Source organism: Cydia pomonella, chromosome 3 (genome assembly GCF_033807575.1).
Source record: "Cydia pomonella isolate Wapato2018A chromosome 3, ilCydPomo1, whole genome shotgun sequence".
NCBI lineage: Eukaryota > Metazoa > Arthropoda > Insecta > Lepidoptera > Tortricidae > Cydia > Cydia pomonella.
This window is the reverse complement of record NC_084705.1, coordinates 29,609,178-29,629,211: the sequence shown is the minus strand read 5'-3', so window position 1 is coordinate 29,629,211 and position 20,034 is coordinate 29,609,178. Positions and strand designations below refer to the sequence as shown.

The 20,034-nt window shown below is 35.2% G+C and overlaps 1 protein-coding gene across 2 annotated transcripts in view; it reads left to right on the top strand.

Annotated features, from left to right (window-relative positions):
• LOC133516507 (uncharacterized) overlaps nt 1-20,034 on the top strand; it is a 219,751-nt gene that overhangs the window by 179,787 nt on the left and 19,930 nt on the right. For both annotated transcript variants that reach the window (XM_061849493.1, XM_061849492.1), the window contains exons 8-9: nt 4,244-4,355; nt 15,296-15,398. In XM_061849493.1, coding sequence (XP_061705477.1) covers nt 4,244-4,355; nt 15,296-15,398 — 215 coding nt within the window. The remainder of the gene's footprint in view (nt 1-4,243; nt 4,356-15,295; nt 15,399-20,034) is intronic.

The window sequence follows — 20,034 nt, the reverse complement described above, 5'->3', positions numbered from 1 at the left end:
AGATAGCTAAATAAACTACTGTTACGCACAAAACTGACTTTTATTACACGCGATACAAAGGTATAAAAATACTCCTACAATCCCTACTACGCGATTGAACCGCTTCTGGTTCTCTTCCGGTTGGTTTCTTCTTGAGGCTTCTGGTTGCTGGATCACTCGACGACTGACTACGATTTCACTCCGTTCCTTCCTCGCTTATATACGAATTTCGTAGAAAAGGAACACCCTTACGATAAGGAGATAAGACGCGTTTCGATTCGTTCTGAATCAAGCCCTCTGATTGGTCGGTTACTTGATTCGGCTTTGTTCGGGTTAAATCGTGTTATCTCGTTATCGTTTACATAACTATAATTCTCACAAATATCTAATTATTGACTTAAATATTGCATAACACGCTAACTCGGTTACTAGGTCAGTGAAACAAAACAATAACACCTGTCCGACTTGCTTACTTCACGAATACAAAGCCTATTGTTCGTCCGCACTCGGAACAATAGCCCGTTTCTCGACGGTTTACGGCATGCTATTATCTAATAGCTAGGATTACGATAACATGACCTATATTAGGGTGTTAAGCAATTCACGCTCTACGATTATACGTAACATTCATTTGTCTAATTAAAGTAATTACTGCGATAATAACCTAAATATGTGCGTCTCATAGTACAATTGAGCGTAATCGAATTCTGTACGGGAAATTGACTGACCAATCACGATCGAGATTTTCTGTCTCACTGTTTCTTACCTTTCCTTGTCTTTATTTACGTGTGATTGGCTATAATTATGAACCAATGAATAAGTTTTCTTTATTTTCTTATTCCTTCGTCCATCTCGCTCTTCGAATAAGGAATTGGGATTTAGGGTTTGCGTGACCTAAATATCGAATAATACCTGATATAACGAACGATTACATAATTCTTATGTCTAATAACAATCTAATTTTCTGCTTGCCCTACCTAACGGATAAAATCTTTATTTCGAATACAGCCTTAATCGTATTTCAACTTAATTAATCTTAGCGTCATATAAGTTTCTGGTCGCGTCGCTAACAACGGTCTTATATAACTTTTTGTAGGAGTAGTAGAGAGAGCGCTACTATTGATTGTCCGAGTCATACCCTCACTTTTAATTTCTACCTACTTCTAAAATGTCCTAAATGTCACGTTGAATAATGGAGCAAATATTTGTGTTCATCACACAAATAAATGCCCTTACCGGGATTCAAACCCGGGACCATCGGCTTCGTAGGCAGGGTCACTACCCACTAGACCAGACCGGTCGTCAAATTAATATATTATATTGCCTATAGATATAATATAATAAACGTTGTGTTTAGTTTTTTTTAAACAGACTGATAAAACAGTTTCAAATACGGTGAGCAAAAGTTTCAGCAATGCAAATTAAAGTTTGAAATAAAACTGCATCTCCAAGATGTCTCGAATACAAGTCCAATACAGAAATATCTTTAAATGGCATTTACTATCGACGGCTAGGGATTTCGTGTCTTGCCATGTTTCAACCATAGACTATACTTCTATAGATTCCTCAAATTCACTCAAAAAAGGTTCTCATATAAAATAGTAGTATAGTACCTTATGCCGTGTGTGGCAATTCAGTTTAATTTAAATATATTTTTTTACTATCAGCTTAACTTTGTCTCTTTTATAACTTAAGAAGCCGATTTTTGTTTTTTTTTTTGTCAGATTTGAATATAATTTGGTGTTTTTTTTTCTATGGAGCAGATCGTCTAAGTCGGCGGAACCTCCATAAAAAGGCCAAAAATGTTTCCAGTCATAACAATTTTTCTTTAACTTTTTCCTAATTAGAATACGGATTCCATAAACGGATCCCCATTATTTATGTTACACCTTGTATAGAGTTCCCTATTCTGTACGTTATCTAATAAGCGCAATTTAGCGTATGTCATAAAAAAACTTCCTCTGTAAGTGGTATTTTCGTAACTTAACGGAAAATTACTTGGATATTTTTGCTCAAAAATTGTATTTTGTATTTATTTCCCGGAGAATGAGGAGTTCTTCAAGCGAGCCAGGTTTTATCCAAATCTAATCAAAAACAAAAATTGACCATATAATAAAAATTGTGCGTATGTGGTCTGTGATGAACCGTCTCGCGTCTTTAGGAAACATTCCCAAGGAGCGTTCAAGTCACTGGAACAAGCTAACTTGACCGGCAACTTGACTTGTTGTTTAGTTTCCCCAGAGCACTGTCTCGCTTAATTAGCCAAAGAAAAAAAACTAAAAAGGTAGATTAAGGCGCCGTAAGTTCAGCGGCCGGAGCACGGTCGCATTTTTATCGCTTGTCACTATACGTTCTAACAAGTATGTAAGTGCGAAAGTGACAGGCATAGTGGAAGGCGATAAAAAGGGTACCATGCTGCTACCGCAGGTTTTTTTCGTTCTTACTGAGCGTGAGCATGATGGCTGTGCGTGCCCAGGATCATGGAAATCATTGTTTTTAATTATTATTTACAGTTTTACCAAAAAAACCTATTCAATAGTTTTATCACAAATAAAATTGTGTATTTTTAGAAGCAATTTTCAAATTGCAAGCTTCTGTGGAAATATTGTTTTTAATGGTGCGCTTTAGAGCTATGTTTGTATTTTTTTGCTTAGCCAACATGCCCATCGTTAACGCTCCATGTCGTAGCGGAATCATCTATCTCTATCACTCTTCCATATTACAACAGTGATAGTTGCGTTTCGTTCGCTACGGATTGTAAATGTTAGCGCCCATCCGGCAGCGGTATCATGGTCGCATTTTTACCACCTGTCATGTCATGCATCACTTTCGCACTTACATACTTGTTAGAACGTGACAGGCATGGTGACAGATGATAAAGAGCAGACCATCTTAGCCCTACTGGTTTCTAATCAACGAAGTTACTAGAGAAAGAGCTCAAGATTGTTGTTATTCATATTTTTTGGCAACAATATTGCATTCTTCCAAAGCGCTACGATTTTTCAAAAACTCTGCTGGTTGAACCTACAGCAACTTAAGATAAATAATAAATGTTCTAACGCGATTAGCATTCTAACTTTAAACTTTTAAAGTTAGGTATTCAATTCCGTAAAAGGTTAATTTATGTAAATTAAATCTGTTTTAATTAAGAGTAAACTACTTGTAATTGACAATAACAATATACATAATGGATATATACAGATGAATACTATAACTAGCTTATATCTAAAAGAGGCCCTTGAGGCATTGTACCAAGGATGCTGGCGGCATTTCCTCGTTGTATCGCAATACTGATACGTTGTGCGAGGAAGCCGCCAGCTCTTCGGTCACCAATAAATAGACTTGTAATTTATGTTCGTAGAGTTTTAGTTTTCTATGTTCCAGGTATAGCTCATTGTTTATGTTTAAATTAGCTTTAATGTAGAATAATATCTGTTTATATAAGTGAGCTACTTTGCACTGTAGTTTATATTACATTATAGAGTTACTATACACTGTGGGCCAATTAAACCCGACAGATTTTAAACGTGTATTCTTGACCGCATGTAAAGATAAAAATGTTATACAAAGTTTCCTGAAATCGATCTTGTTTTAGAGGTAATGACAATTTTTGTAAACAATTGTTTCTAAATTAATTTTTAACAAGCTAGAAACGTCCGATTTCTGTACCAAAAATTATTTTTTTGCTAAAACTTATTTCTAACATACTTTCTTGGTCCCCTAGACTCATAGGTGGGAAAATTGCTGGGTTTGGATGTCTTAGTGGCTCAGATGGCTGGAGTATCGATCCAGAGGCCGTGACATCAAGTTTCATCCAACACAGTATTTTTACACACTTTTATTATAACACACTTTTATTACACACTTTTTTACACACTTTTATTTAGCTTCACCGCGTATCTTCTTTGTATAAATCTACATAATTATATATATGTTCTTCATATCTTGCAACTTAAATTTGAACCACTTTCTGGTGTCTGTTTGAGCTGAAATTTGGTATATTTCCGTATTTCCGATGACAATGCAATGGTATGCTAACATGGAGCTGATCTGATAATGGAGTCGGAAGGTAGCCAAAGGAACTCTACGATGGGAAAACATAAACACATTGAATTTAGCTCATTTGAAAGGTCTCCAGAAGAACTTGATAGACATACAAAAAAGAGAAAGTGCAGTCGGCAATAAAAGTGTGTGTCAAAATTATTTTTGACGGTTACTTGTTTTCAGTGTTAAATTTATTCTAAGCTTACTTTCTTGGTTCCAGCAACATCACTGGTGACGTACGCTGGGGAGCGCTATGACTTCATCCTAGAAGCTAACAACGAGATAGATAACTACTGGATACGTTTCCGAGGCCTCATGGATTGTGACGAATTGTAAGTATTTTAGACTAAGTATATCAGCTGCGCAGTCTTTCCGCTCTTCTCAGAGACGCTTGCGGTGGCTGCGGCACATGCACTGGATGCAATGCTGGATTTAGAGGTCTGGAGGCCTTGGGCAATAAAGGAGTGGAGGCCCCCTGGCCCCAAATTATTTTCCAAATAAAATGGTAAATTTTCCTAAGTCTATTGTAGGGGCCCCTCTTTTGTGGAAGCCCCGGGGCTGTAGCCCCGGTTGCCCTCCCCTAAATCCGGCCCGGATTGGATGAAACCCTCTAGAATACCTCAACGTGTCTTGTTTGGTGCAGTTGCGTATGCTAAAAGGAACGTGGTACAGTTGCGTATGCTAAAGGAAGACCGATATGCTGCGCTTTAAAGACTGTGTTAAGCGAGACATGTCAGCATTTGAAATCGATTACCATGCCTGTGAAAGCTTAGTTGAAGACCGTGCTGGATGGCGCAAACGTGTCGCGGAGGGGAGAAGGCTATGCGATCTGGTTTAATGCGTTAGATAGCAGAAGGAGTCGCAGAAAGCAAACCGGGAATGAAACCTCAGGTGGCATGAGCTTTCTCTACCAAAAATGTGGGAGATCACCAAATTCGTTGTCTAAATAGCAATGCTTAAATCGTCTGCAATAGATGCCTGGGATGATGATATAGTTGAAAGATAACTAGTGACATACGCCGGGGAGCGCAATGACTTCATTATAGACTTGCTTACTCCATACATCAGTATTTTTACTTATTAGATAATAACGTTGTATGGGAGGGATAAAAATAATTAAGATTAAGTTATAAACTCGCTTAAAACTGAATAACTCTTAAGCTTTAATCTTATTACAAATAAGTTTTCGCAAAGTCTTAATACTTATTATTAAGAGGGTAGTTAAACTACGTGATTGTCCATAGAAAAATAGAAAACGTTTTGCCACCTCAAAATATTTTCCATTCTCCCTGATTTTTTTACATGTTATTAACAGGGCCCGTACATTTCATGCCGTTGACGTAAAAATGTTGTAATTTCACATAGGTACATAAAAAAAATACTTGTGACAATGTTAAAAATCAAAAGTATGTATCATTATTCATTTAATAAACTAACAATCTATTATTTTGTTGCGTGACAGTAAGATGAAAATTAGTTAGGTAGAAGTATCTATATCAGTTAACTAAAGAGGTTGACAAATGATTAATTATTGCGAAAATACTAATTGGAATCATACTCTATGTAGCGTGACGTCATTTTTCCCTCAACGGCAAGAAATGTACAGTCAACCAATTTGATTCCTAGGCCACTATAGAACCATGTAAGTAAGTAAGTAAGTAAGTAATATTTTATTTGTGAAACACAGGTTATAATACAGATGACAGTGAAATGATATAGTACTCTGTGATCTACCATATAGGTGTACAAATATTTAGTCTTATAGCTAACTTATTATCTAGATAGCTTAGAACCTATTATATATTTACATTATAGCACATTAATTTGAAATTATGTCACATAAAATAAATTAATAGAAGGGATACTTTTGGTTACGGGCAAAGTTTTTGTCAGATAAAAATTCGTTGATGGTATAGTATGTTCCTTTGATGAGCTCTGTCTTTAATATGTTTTTAAACTTTTGGATCTCTAATACTTTAAGGCTTTCAGGTAGTGAATTGTATATTTTGGACGCCATGCCTAATATACTTTTCCTTAATAAAGCAGTTTTGCCACCTCTCGTTTGTATTGCATGTCTATATCTGGTATTTCTCACGTTCGGATTCGATCTTAGTGGAAACAGTTCCGGATTAGATTTAACAAAAACTGCCAGTTCGTAAATATATAGGCTTGCAAGTGTCAGTACTTTTAATTCTTTGAAATAAGGTTTGCATGAATCGTCTATTTCTAGGCCACATATGGCGCGAATGCATTTTTTTTGCGCTCTAAATACGAGTAGTTTGTTTGTTGAGTTACCCCAGAATATTATTGCATATCTTAAAATAGATTCGATGTATCCATGATACGCTAGTAAAACAGTATTGCGGTCTGAAGTTTGCGACATTTTTCTAAGAGCAAATACGAAACTGTTTACACGTTTACATAAAGACTCAGTGTGCGGTTTCCAATCGATATGACAGTCTATTTCTAAACCTAAAAATTTTATGACCTTTACATCTTCAATAGTTTCATTATTATAATTTATATTTATATTCATTGCATTTGAGAGAGGTTGATAAAACTGCATTATTTTAGTTTTTGTAGTATTGATCTTTAATCTATTATCTTCAAGCCACTGCGCGACAGATGATAGTGCACTATTGATCTCAGATTCATATGTATTAGGATTCGTCATCTCAATTAAGACTGTACAGTCATCCGCAAATAGGACTATTGGATGTTCAACATGATGAGGGAGGTCGTTTATATATACTAAAAACAACAACGGCCCTAAGATGCTTCCCTGTGGAACTCCTGACAATATTGGTTTCATCGTGGAGTAGTAAGCCAATTCTTGTTTTGTTGTGTTACATATTTTCGTTATCTTTGTGCATTGCATTCTATTTGTCAGATATGATTTAAATAAGCTCAAAGCAACACCTCTAACTCCGTACTGCTCCAGTTTATGCAACAGTATATCATGATTGACGAAGTCAAAGGCCTTCGTCATATCCATATATATCGCACAAACTGGGTTTCTTTTATCAATGCCATAATGACTTCTACGACAGTGCTTATTGAGTGATGCGTGTCAAGTATCTAGTAGTTAAAGCGACAAGGTTCTATAGTGGCCTAGGATTCAAATTGGTTGACTGTACGGGCCCTGGTTATTAACATAAACAAAAACTAGGTTACAAAAAAGTTACAAAAAAGCGAAATCTGTAAACCTAGAATATAAATATTATGCTGAAGCGATCGTCATCAAAATCAAAGTGAAGGGAAAACCATTTTCCCCCGAAATGGAATTTCATAGATAAAATACCGTTCTTTCGTTACACTCAAAAGGCCCTACCCTATTAACATCAATAAATAATTTTGGGTCTGAATTATTTTTCAATATGTTTATTCAGGAAGACTATAGAATATTAAGTATTCAATAATAGTTATCAGCCATATCTGGTGGAACTTGTACGCCGACTTGCACGAAAGTACTCACGCAAGTGCCGTAACTGAAACAATAATAATTGAAAAATAAATAATTTCATGATTGAAAATAAACAGTGCATAGTTGTAAGTTGACAAAAGAATATTGAATCTACATAAGTAAATTCAACTCAACAATTGAAGGGGATTCCAATTCCAACTTCCATTTGATTAAAAAAAAAACTATGTACCAGCGCTCTATGGGCAATGTAAGGATTAATCCTTATAAATAAAATAGAAAAGAATATAATAGAATAGAATAAAATAGAGCACAATAGAACAGAATAGAATATAATAGAACAGATAAGAACAAAATAGAATAGAACAGAATAGAAAACAATAGAACAGAATATACCACTACCTAACTACAAGTTTTTGTTTAACTCAATGGTTGACCAGTAGAGAATTTTATTCGTTAAGTTTATCGTGCAATAAAGTTTTAAAAAAAATAGAACATAATAGAACAGAACAGAGTAGGGTAGAGTAGAGTAGAGTGGAATGGAATAGAATACAAGGGGAGACGAGACAAGACAAGACAATAATTAAGTTTTACCTCATACCACGAGTCTCCCCCGAGACCACGGGGACAACGCCGTCCTCGAAACGTCGGAGGTAAATTCAAAACTTAATTATACCTACGCGATTAAGTCCCGTTTTACTAAATCATAATGAATGAAAAATCGTGAAAGTTTAAATCAGTGTTAAGAGCAATTCCTAGCTGAGCAACTTTTCAGATCTCAAATTTTTGAAACTATGTTTCTATCGCACTGCTGTGGGCAGGAATTCGTGCGTGCGAACAGCTCGGACTAAAATTTCCACGCAAAACACTCAAAATTCGAGGTTTCGCTCTCGACTGTTTCTTCCTCCAAAACGCAACCAATCATTATGAAATTTTGGACACTGCAACATGGAAGAAATAATCTATGCCGCAATGTTTTGATTTTTTTTAATATTTGCTATCATATTTTCGAGGCGCTGTAAGTTTCTTCAAAATAAAATATTCCAAAAAACTAAACATAGCGGCACATATATTGATTTATTTGAAAAATCATTGCTCTTGGTTAAAAATCCAGGGAGGAAACAGTCGAGAGCGTTAATATGGAAAAATCGCAACTAGAAATTCCTCTTAAGAAAAGACAAAATAAAATCAAAACTCACTAGATTACATGAATTAGGGGCCTATTCAACTCGCGCAGCTTATCGTTGAAACACTGCACTCTGCACTCGTTGGTGAACGTGAGGTCGTTGTTCGTACACACCGGGGCGTACACGCTGGGGCATTGGCTGCAATTCTGTTGGCTTAGTATCGGGAAATCGTCTACTACTGATGTTGACAGGGATATCAAGGAGACCAGGTAACCGGCTGGAAAATATTACTTCAATTATGAAAACTAATAGTCGCCTCAGAATACATGACAGAAATGAAATGCATGTATAAGTAGGGTGTCCCGTATTTGACTAATTCTTGAAACCAGCATTGCAATAGGGCTCAATAGTTGCGTATTTATTCATAGATTTCGGGAAAAATAATATTAAAAATGCCAGCCGATAAACAATGAATTTAAGGACAACTTTCAAAAGGTACTAAAATATTTTATATGACAACTTTTTGAATAATTTATGATGTATGATGTCTCTAAAAGACTGTAATAAAAGAAAATTATAGGATTTTTATTTATATATTTCAATATAAATCACGTAATATAACTTAGAAGTTTGACAGCTCAAAATAATATGCCGCAATCTAAACAATATACTACATTTATACTTATTTTTAGAATTGTTTTTTTAAACACTAGCTTATAGCTAGCAATATAGTCTTATTAAAAAAATGAAATGGTATTTAAGTTACTATTAACAAAATTAAAATTTAATAAAATAATATCATATTTCTTCCAAAAAACAACTGGTAGAGCCCTCAAAATATATTTTATAAAAAACATTATGTTTTCTGTAATCTACAAAAAAAATACGCAACTTTTGAATGCTACTGGGTTCCTCAGTTAAAAATTTCGTGTTCCACGGGACACCCTAATGTATAGCTTGTGTCATCCACAATGACGGGCAGATTTGTCAACTCTAACATTTAATTACATGAGATGACGATACGAGTCACGCGTTTTCGTGAATGACACGATCTATAAGCCGGGCTCGAACTTTTAGTGCGGATGACGTAAAAATGACATTTGTTTTGCACACATTTTGATGCAATAAAATAAAATAATTTTTATCAAACTTGCAATGAAATGTTGACATGATTTCAAATTAGGTCTTAAAATACGACGCGTCCGGTGCGGTGAGTGAATATATGTGAAGGAATTTCGTACAGCGTTATACACCTAGGCCTGTAAAGCAACCTTGTTTTGTTTTTAAACGTCAAATTGTGATACATTGGCATTTAACCATCAAATGTGTGGTTTCCAAGCAAAAAGTCCCACTTTGTCGCTTGCCATAAGGTCGCTTTGACAGATTATTCGTATAGAGATACAAACAAATTTCTTCCTCATGGTAAGCGACAAAGTGGGGCCTTTGACTAGACTTCAACACGAATAGTAGTAGATTTGTAATTTGTTTTTAATTGTGTACACCTACGAATAAAATAAATTGACTACAACTTGGGAACTAATCCCTAGAATTGGCGTAGGCACTAGTTTGTACAAAGGCGATTGCCATCTGACCTTCCAACCCAGAGGGTAAACTAGGCCTTGTTGGGATTAGTCCGGTTTCCTCACGATGTTTTCCTTCACCGAAAAGCGACTGGTGAATATCAAATGATATCTCGTACACAAGTCCCAAAAAACTCATTGGTACGAGGCCGGGTTTGAACCCGCGACTTTACCGCTAGGCCACTAGCGTTATAGTAGATTGTGGCACAAGGGAGCAAAATAACATATTTACGACAAGAGCGTACTTTGAATTCTGAACGAAGCGAAAGATTCTAAAATAGAGACCCGAGTGTAGGTAGTGAGGGATTCAAGTGTTAACGCCAAAGCTGGATATATTTTGCTACCGTGTGACACATACCTACTGCTGTTCACATCACCTATGAGGAAATTATTAAGTTTATAAATATAAGGTATTTAAGCTAAAAAAATAGAATGCTAAAAAAGTGTCTTACAACAGAAAAGTACCTATTTGATCACTCCTAGTAGTGAGGAAAAGTGCCACTTTGATCCCCCCTAGCAAGGTTATTCTAAAAGACTGTTTGAAATCACCTGTGTGGTGTGACAAGAAATCGCAATCGGCGCTAAAAGTTTGAACCCTGCATATATCATATCATATCATTTATTCCATTGAACACACACACATTTGGCGGATAATTTGCTTCGTTTCGGTGTGTCACTACTTATTGCGATTAACTATTTCATTAATCACTAGACTCTGTCTGCGACTTCATTTACGTACAGGCCGGCTATAATGACTTGCGTTGTCTCGCGTGACTCCATCCATATATCTAACTACAAAAGTCAGGCTCGGTCCGTTCAATTAAATTAACACAATAATTTGAATCAAGTGATTTTTTCTCCCACCTCACCCCATGGAAACGAATGTCAATAAAGAAATAAATCACCCATTTATGCTACTAGAGTTAGTATTAAATGCTTCTCGAAATAATTTCAACGTTAACTCACCCACGGTAATCATATTCGATTGTATTGAATGCTTTGAGCAGCGCACTAATCGCGTTTTAACACCAGCTTTCGGAGGCTACATTCCCGATTCATTGTAACAAAAAATCTAATGCAATTTTTACGCGTTTTTTCGGTCTAAGGAGGAAATGTGAGAAGGGAATAAAAGATATGGCGCGCCGTACCAAACTTGACAGACAGAAGATATGGCGATCTAATATTCTGTCGCAAGCCCTACCTACTTTGTCACAGTTACAATAATGTGAGGTCCCTAGCAGCTTCCATTCACTTTAAAGTTGTAGGTTACTTAGTTACCTTTTTCAGATATCTATTTTTTTTATATTATTTCTGCTCAAAATCACGAGCTCTTTCTATCCTAATAGGAGAAAAAAGTGTCCTAAAACGTCCATACATTTATCTTTCTTCCATTCCATTATCTTTATACAAAGTGTATGTAAAACGGTATCGTAATGGAAGTAAAACTCTTGGGACACTAAACTGTTCCTATTACGATTAAAACAGCTCGTAATTTTATTCTGAGTAGAAAAAACATCAAAATTATCAAATCTGAAAAAAAGTATAGTGTACAATTTTTAAATAAAAATGGCCCATTTATCTATCTATCCGCCTCTTGCATTGCGTTGGTAGCTGTTGGATTGATAAGCTACTAATTCAGCTGCAACAATTTTTTAGATTTACGAGTAAAGTTTTTATTGCTGTATTCATGGCCTTCAATAAATTAAAAAGCTACTTTGTCTCACTCCATGGAGTGAGGAATCAGGAAAGTCGTACTTTCGTTACTCCCTGGAGTGAGGAAAGTCGCACTTTCGTGTCTCCCTGGAGTGAGGAAAGTAGGCTTGTTCGAGCTGCTGAGGTGAGGTGACATTTTTTTTGTTTTTTGTCAATCATCTCCCAAGATATCATGGCTAGTGATGGTGCTCCCACATTGAATGTTATAAAAATGTTAAATAGCATCGGATGACGGTGTGACAGGGACAACATAATAAATTACTACCAATACTATCATGTCTCCCTGTCACACATGTTGTATAAAATATTATAACAGCCAATGTGAGAGTACCGTGATGAGCGGCTTTTATATTGACACAGTGACAAGCTAGAAAGCGGCACAGATATCAAATTGATTGTACTGTAATGTATCATAATATCTGAATATAGCAGGACATTAGTCGACTCCTATCGGTGTAATTACCGGAACGGACTGATTGGATTTAGACCGATCGTAAAATTCCGTTCCGTGGAAATGCCCAAAAATAGACCAAAAATTTTAACTAACAAAGGCCCATACATTTCGAATGTTGACAATCCTAAATTGATATCAGTACCCCTAATGTAAATATTTTCGACAGCGAAACGTTACGTACGCGTTTGCGTTAAGTGTCATTTTGTATGAGATTTTTGACTTTCCAAAACGTCCCGCTAGGCGCGCTGTTCAAAAACCCATACAAAATGAGACTTAACGCAAACGCGTACGTCACGTTTCGCTATCGACAAAATTTACACTAGGGGCACAGTTTTATCTGAATACTCTTGTTTGAAAGGTGTAAATTGGTTGACGTTTAAGTGGAAGGACAAGTGAAACTTAGTATAAATCGATGTCATTTCAATTTCATTTTATTCAAGGACCAACTTAGATCATTTTTTGTTAGTACAAATATGACTTATAAAATATGGTTAGTACTTACTCTATACTCTATACAACGTCATTCTATGCATGTTATAATAAATAAATTGATTGAAAAATAAAGAAATTAAATTAAACATAAATAAAATTTTATAATAACAAGATGCTTGAACTAAATCACATTCCAAAAAAAAGGTTAAATTACAAATTAATCGGCATCGTGGATGACACGAACTATATCTGTCAACGGGACAAAATACGTTCAAAATGTAATACTTAAAGTTCAATCAGCTCCACTTTCACCAAACCAATTAAAATTATCACCATTTCCAATTAGATATGAAACGACAAAATCACTAGACAATCTCAATTAACCGCATTTACTCCGGTTAGTCCAGCCGTGTGGAAGAACTATTAATTGCTGTCTTATAGTCTTTTGTCGAGCGACTATTTCGCGGGCGGGAGACTTTCAATGGCGCACTAATGATGGGTAAGACATTTACTAATGAGTTTAGTACCTTATTTGATAGAAGGAATCTCAGTGTGCGTAATTTATGATTTTTATACATTTTTAACTCATTTTATATGACATGGGTAATTTGTAAATATTGTGTTTAGGCTATATAAAATAAGGTAGGCTGTAAATATTTTTTTGTTATTAGTCCGAAGAGCTGGTAGCTATCAGCATTGCGATACAATGAGGAAATGCCGCCAGCATCCTTGGTACAATGCCTCAAAGGCCTATTTTATTTTTAGATTTAAGCTAGTTAGTAACACCACTGTATATGTCCATTATGTATACTGTTATTGTAAACAAAATGTGTTATATCCCCTTTTTGTATTTTTTTTTTAAATTATAGTTTTGTACATAAAATACATGAGTGTTTTTTATGAGCTTACTTAATAAATAGTTACTAGATATAGACAACTCTATTGAGACGAACATAGGCTCCTTAAAAAAGATTCACTTTGATACAAAGTAAAATTCTCAGTAACTTTTGATCAAATATAAAATGCTTTGAAAGTTATTTGATACATTGCTCTTGAACTTTTAGTAATATTAGGCTTTGCTTTTCGACTTTAACTTTGAAAAGTTTCTTTTAGAGGCATTGTGATTCATAACTAATATAATTATTTAGCCCCTCAGTCATAAAACTTATCAAATCTCTGTAACATTTAGTCATTTTGTATAGCCCCTATAACAGTTCATGTTTATAGATCGTGTCATTCACGACGACGTGTGCTTTGACTCAAATTGTCATGGTATTAAAGGTTAGATTTGACAAATTTGCGCGTCATCGTGGATGACACGAACTATATATGGAGTAGCTGTCACGTTTTTACGTGTGCCAAACTTCCAAACACTGACTACAAACAACAATGTTTGTTTGTAGTAATGTTTGGAAGTTTGGCACATTAAGTTGTAAGTGGTGTAGATGTAATATTTAGAGCAATTCCTATTTGAGCTACTTTTCAAATCTCGATTTTTTTAAGCTATGTGTTTGTCGCGCTGCGGTGGGCGGGAGTGCGTGCGCATAAACTTCAGCTCGGACTAAAATTCCCTCGCAAAAAACTCAAAAGTCGAGGTTTCGCTCTCGACTGTTTCCTCCTCCAAAACGCAACCAATCATTATGAAATTTTGGAAACTGCAAGAGGAAGAATAAATAATCTATGCCGCTATGTTTTGATTTTTTGGATATTTGTTGTCATATTTGTATACTGAGCCTTTTTTTGCAGCCAATTCAATTGAGCCGTTTTTGTGATTTTCGAGGCGCTGTAAGCTTCTTCTAAATAAAATAATCCAAAGAAGAAAAACATAGCGGCACAGATATTGATGATATTGATCTTATTTGAAAAAAAAAAAAACCAGGAAGGAAACAGTCGAGAGTGTTTGTATGGAAAAATCGAAACTAGGAATTCCTCTTAAGGTAAAAAAGGTACGGTAAAAACAAATTTATTTAATTAAGTCAAACCAAAGGAAACTGGAAGGAACTGTCATAGGAAACATCATTATATTTCGTTAATATGACGGAAAGGGACAAAAGATTATCAACGGCATATTATAACTATGAATAACACCATTAGTGTAGGTATTTTTATATAAAAAAATACCTCTTTGAACGACAAAAGTGTTATTGTTTTGGTACTTTGCACCGAAACTTAATTATATAATTATTTCATTTATTGCGAAAACATGGAAAGTAGCCGTTGGGTGGTCAGCGCGGATTAAGAGAATATTACAAATTCAACTATATAAGCTTGTCTATATTTAAAAGTATATATTGAAGCATATATCGCTAGAATCAGCATTAAATATTTAGAATTGTTTCATGTTGATATCGATAACACATGAGGCGATATTTAATTAATTACTAGTACTGGTGCATTTCCCCCCCGTCAAAACGAGCTATTGTCATTGCAATACATGACTTTCGAAGCATCCGCTAGTCCTCAATTATGTGGCGTGTGAATATCTTAGTCTTTATCCTACACTTCTGATATAAACATCTAATAAGATATCAAATCTTGTCCCCAGATTCACAAAAGCAAAGCAGGTGGCAGTCCTACACTATGAAGGGGCTATGGAATCAGAGCCCCCCGGAGACCCAACATGGGAGGAGCTGCATAACGAAGGACTGGTAAGCACTATAACATTATACTTACCTACTTCATGTATATACAACCTTTTAAGGGTCTTGACCTCCTCTGCAGTACTTTTGCCTCCTTCCTCCAATTTGTGTAGTTTCCATTTTCGAAGATCCCGCAGTCTATTCACCATTTTTTTGGCTTACCTTTTGGTCTCTTTTTCTGGGGTTTCCTAACTGGAAACCTCAACAAACTATAATATAGGTATAACTATAACATAACACACAAAGCTAAGTAGGGAGCAAATGTACGGCAGGTAGCAGTTCTACTCGTACACTATGAAGGTGTTATACCGAACGAACCCCCCTGAGGTTTAACGTTCGTTAAGAACTATCATAGATTACTAAATACTAGGTAAAAAGGATTAATGATTATTACAATGTACGCACGCACGCTGTTTTTTTTGTTTCTGATGTTCTAGATTATTTTCTAATATTATTATAGATTATTAGTAATATTTCCTAATCTTTACATAGATTGTGCATAACTTTCTTTACAGTATGATTATAATAACACCCGTCTAGATATAATACATGTATAAAGTATATAGAGACAAATGGAAGGTAACTGGTACTTATAGCACAGGTTCATACCTATTTTAAGTATCAGCGAAAAACTCTTGGACAATGAATCCTATGTAATATATTATAAGAAATTATGTATTAGGTGTAAACTTTTGAGGTTAATAAAAAAAAAAAAATGTCTTTGCCAAAAAGCAAATGGTAAATTTGAAATGAAATTTCGATTATGAATCTTAAAAACCTCATTAATACCAGCCGACAGCCGAGATTTGACCCAACGAACTAAAATAACTATGTGCACTGTAGTAATATTGTAATAGTAAGCTGCAGTGTTAACTGACCCTCCCTGCAAACAAATTTCTATTTTATTTTAGCTAATAAAAACGTTTTTTTAAAAGTGGGTAATTAATTATGTATTGGTTAATATTTAAAGAGCGACGTATATATATGGAGAAAATATACCTTTCAGTGATTATGTGTTAGATAAGTGTCAGTTATATGAACTGTATTTCTAAATCAAAAATATGCCAACTACTTCATCTAGGTATATATTTTTTACCGCTGGTTTGAACCTACAACCTTTAGCCTTACCTCCCACCAACCCGAGCTATATATAATACTCATGTAATCTTAATCCCAAATCCCCTATCAGCATCCACGTGCAAGACATAACGGGATATCATTTAATCTCCATGTGGATTATCTGTCTGGCAAGCGGCCAGCCGATGTTACGGGCGCGATAATACCACGCCTGTTTGATTCCGCCACGGGGGCCGATTCTGTCTGTTAACGTTATTGAATGCGTCAATAAAACTTCGTGGTCGAATCAAGACTGCCTCATTTCATTCATTGTTCTTACCCACATATTAAGAATAATAACAATCTACCCATAACCGTCTACTACTTTACATTTTACAATTTCTGTATTTGAGTCAGTACATTTTCCCTTTTCACAAAACCCTATCGAATGCGCCATGTTAACGTTAAGGGATGCGTTAATAAAACTACGTGGTTCGAACAATACTTGGTGTCATTTATTAATTTCTCTTACCCACATATGTACATATTGCGTAATAACAATCTACCCCGTCTTGATATACCCTTATTTTGATATGTGCGAGCGAGATGCCTTATGAGATGATTCCTGATTGTATTTTGTGAGGACCAATCAGCGTAAAAGGCTTTATGGTTGTACCAGAGTAAAATAATAAAAATATCATATTAAGGTGGTTCGACTAGGTTACCCAAAGCTTAAACCTCACTAGATGGCGCCACAATTGCAAATTTTGAGTTTTAATTTTTTTGTGGAGTAGTCTTGGTATTTCTATACTGTAAATTATGTTTAGCGCACTCTTTAAATAAATATTGAACTATTACAACAAACATTGAACACTTAATTGTACAAAAACTACCCCTTAATGTCGACAGAATGTTTCTTGACTCTATTTCTAAGTATCACTCACACATTCAAACAGTCTTACTGGGATCCTTGTAGTAGACAATTTGGCACAGCGTGAGTAGGCTTCAATAGCGTTGCGGTATGTACGTGGAAATACATGCAAGAGGATGTGGGTTCGAGACTCATTAATTTTTTTTTTTTGTTATCAGTATTATCAAGTACCTATTATTAATAAATTATTTTATGAGAAATATGAGCGTTTTCCATAAAAATATTAAAAATCTGATTCTCACACATCATGATATTTTTGGGTTCTTCCAACTCAGAATCACTAGCATAATCAATCCTCGTGCTAAAAAAACCCGAAAATTTGTACTGAAATTTTAGTTTTACATTGAAATTTCTTTCACACTAAAATGTGACGTAATAGTATGGATATTTTAGGATATCTTTTTTTAATGCTAGGGTGGAGAAGATTCTAAGTAGAATGAACCTAAGAAAGTCCAAATTTGTAAGTCAGATTTTCCGGTATTTTTTTCAAAAAAAAAAAACGCTGTTTTGTTCTAAAATTAAAGCAATCCCTTACTGCCCAGCCTTTAAAAAAGTAGGTACTATTTTACAGTAGAATTAAAACATTTTTTTACGATATATTTAATTAAATTACAGTGAGTTACAAAATTGCATGGCCTTCTATTTATAACCATTATAAAAAGAAATGAGATATTTACCATGTTTGTTTATATTATTGATTTCCCGATATTTTGACACAACTAGAAGTTTCACACAATGCCTAGAGATAGAAAATTATTTATTTATTGTCAATTTCATTCAACGGATCACATCATATCCAATTTATGTGTTTATGTATTGCATTGTTTTCTACCTAGTTGGTTATTAAATTCTGTTCCTGCAATAATCTTTATCTACATAAAATATACCAACGAAAGTATAATAAAGTATATATTAAAATGAAGTACACAAAATCAGGAATTACATATGACAATATCATTCAAAATCGCCTCCTCTGGCTTTGACACAGGCCCTCAAACGACGAGGCCAGTCATCAATAGCGGCACGCACGATTGTCATGTCTAATTCCGTCACTGTCTTAACTATGGCCCGCTTGAGGGAGTTAAGATTTGTGTGGGGTTTAGCACAGGCTTTCTCCTCAATAACCTGCTATATGGTATAATCCAGGGGGTTAAGGTCCGGGCTGGAGGACGGCCAGTCTTCGTGGGCAATAAAGTCAATTTTGTTCCTTCGAAACCAGGCTTGAGTTGTTTTTGCCTTATGTGCAGGAGCTAAGTCCTGTTCAAAGATCCATGGCTGGTTTTGAAATAGGGTGTGGCTTAAGGGCTTCACTATTTTCACACCTTTTTCACAGAAATGAATCTGTGCTAGCCCTGAGTATGACACACCCAAAATCATGTTTGGCGGGTGCTCACATTTGTGCAACGCAATAGGGTTGTTTCCATCTACAAATCTTAGGGCATAATTGTATCCCAAAAATTGTTTTGGATTATAAAAACATGTTAAACTACTTTTAGGGGACCTTTAATGACCATATTTTTGTAAATATTGAATTTAAAATATCTTTTGGCACACGTCACGTGACCAAACTCGAAACGTCATTGAAGATTCTGATGACGTCACAACTCTCGGATTGACACTGTTGACAGTTAGGCGATTAACAACAAATGACAAATATCAGTTGACAGTTCGTATCTTCTACGTGTGTATGTAGTTATGTGTCAAACCATAAACTGTGACGTCACACAATTTTCAAAGAGCGTTTTGGGCGTGAAAGCATCTGTCAAAATATATTTTGTTAATTTAACATATTTAAAGCCGTTTTTAGTATAAAAGCTGAATTTTAAGGCAACTTTTAGTTAATATAGAAAGTAATACAAGCGTTTAAAAAAATTGGAATACGATTCTCTTTTAGGCCCCAATTCATTATAGATACGACGAGATAAGCGTTATGTGTGATATATAATTATAGCTCACAAATCCACCACATTATGTCATTTTTTATTTTTTCGGTAGCATTTGTTTTAACGGAAATAAAGAGGTTGCAAATCGAGTAACAGAACTTCAGAACAGATATCATTTGATATTTACCAGTCGCTTTTCGGTGAAGGAAAACATTGTGAGGAAACTGGACTAATCCCAACAAGGCTTAGTTTTACCCTCTGGGTTGGAAGGTCAGATGGCAGTGGCTTTCGTAAAAACTAGTGCCTACGCCAAATCTTGGGATTAGTTGTCAAAGCGGACCCCAAGCTCCATTGAGCCGTGGCAATATGCTGGGACAACGCTAGGAAGAAAGAAAGAAATCGAGTAACAGAACTTAGTAACCAACTAGGTATAATAGTTATGATGTAAATGTCCATAACATGTTGGAGTCATATATGTATTAGCCAACTAATTATTCAAGATCAATACACTTAGCTCCCTTAGGTATTCGCCTAAGTACAATCTCGGGCAAAATTGAGTTTTATAAAAGTGAACTAGTTTCTAGGTCATATTTTCTATGAATTGGTCATTTTTGTAGACTCCAATTACAGTTACACTTTTCCTGGTTTTTCGCGGACCAGAATATCGATGATTTTTGTAACTTGATTTAGACGTTGCTATCATTTTCAATCCAAAAACAAATAAAATCACAATTCAGAACATGCGGCAGCGTTGTTTTCTATCAAGTACCTCAAG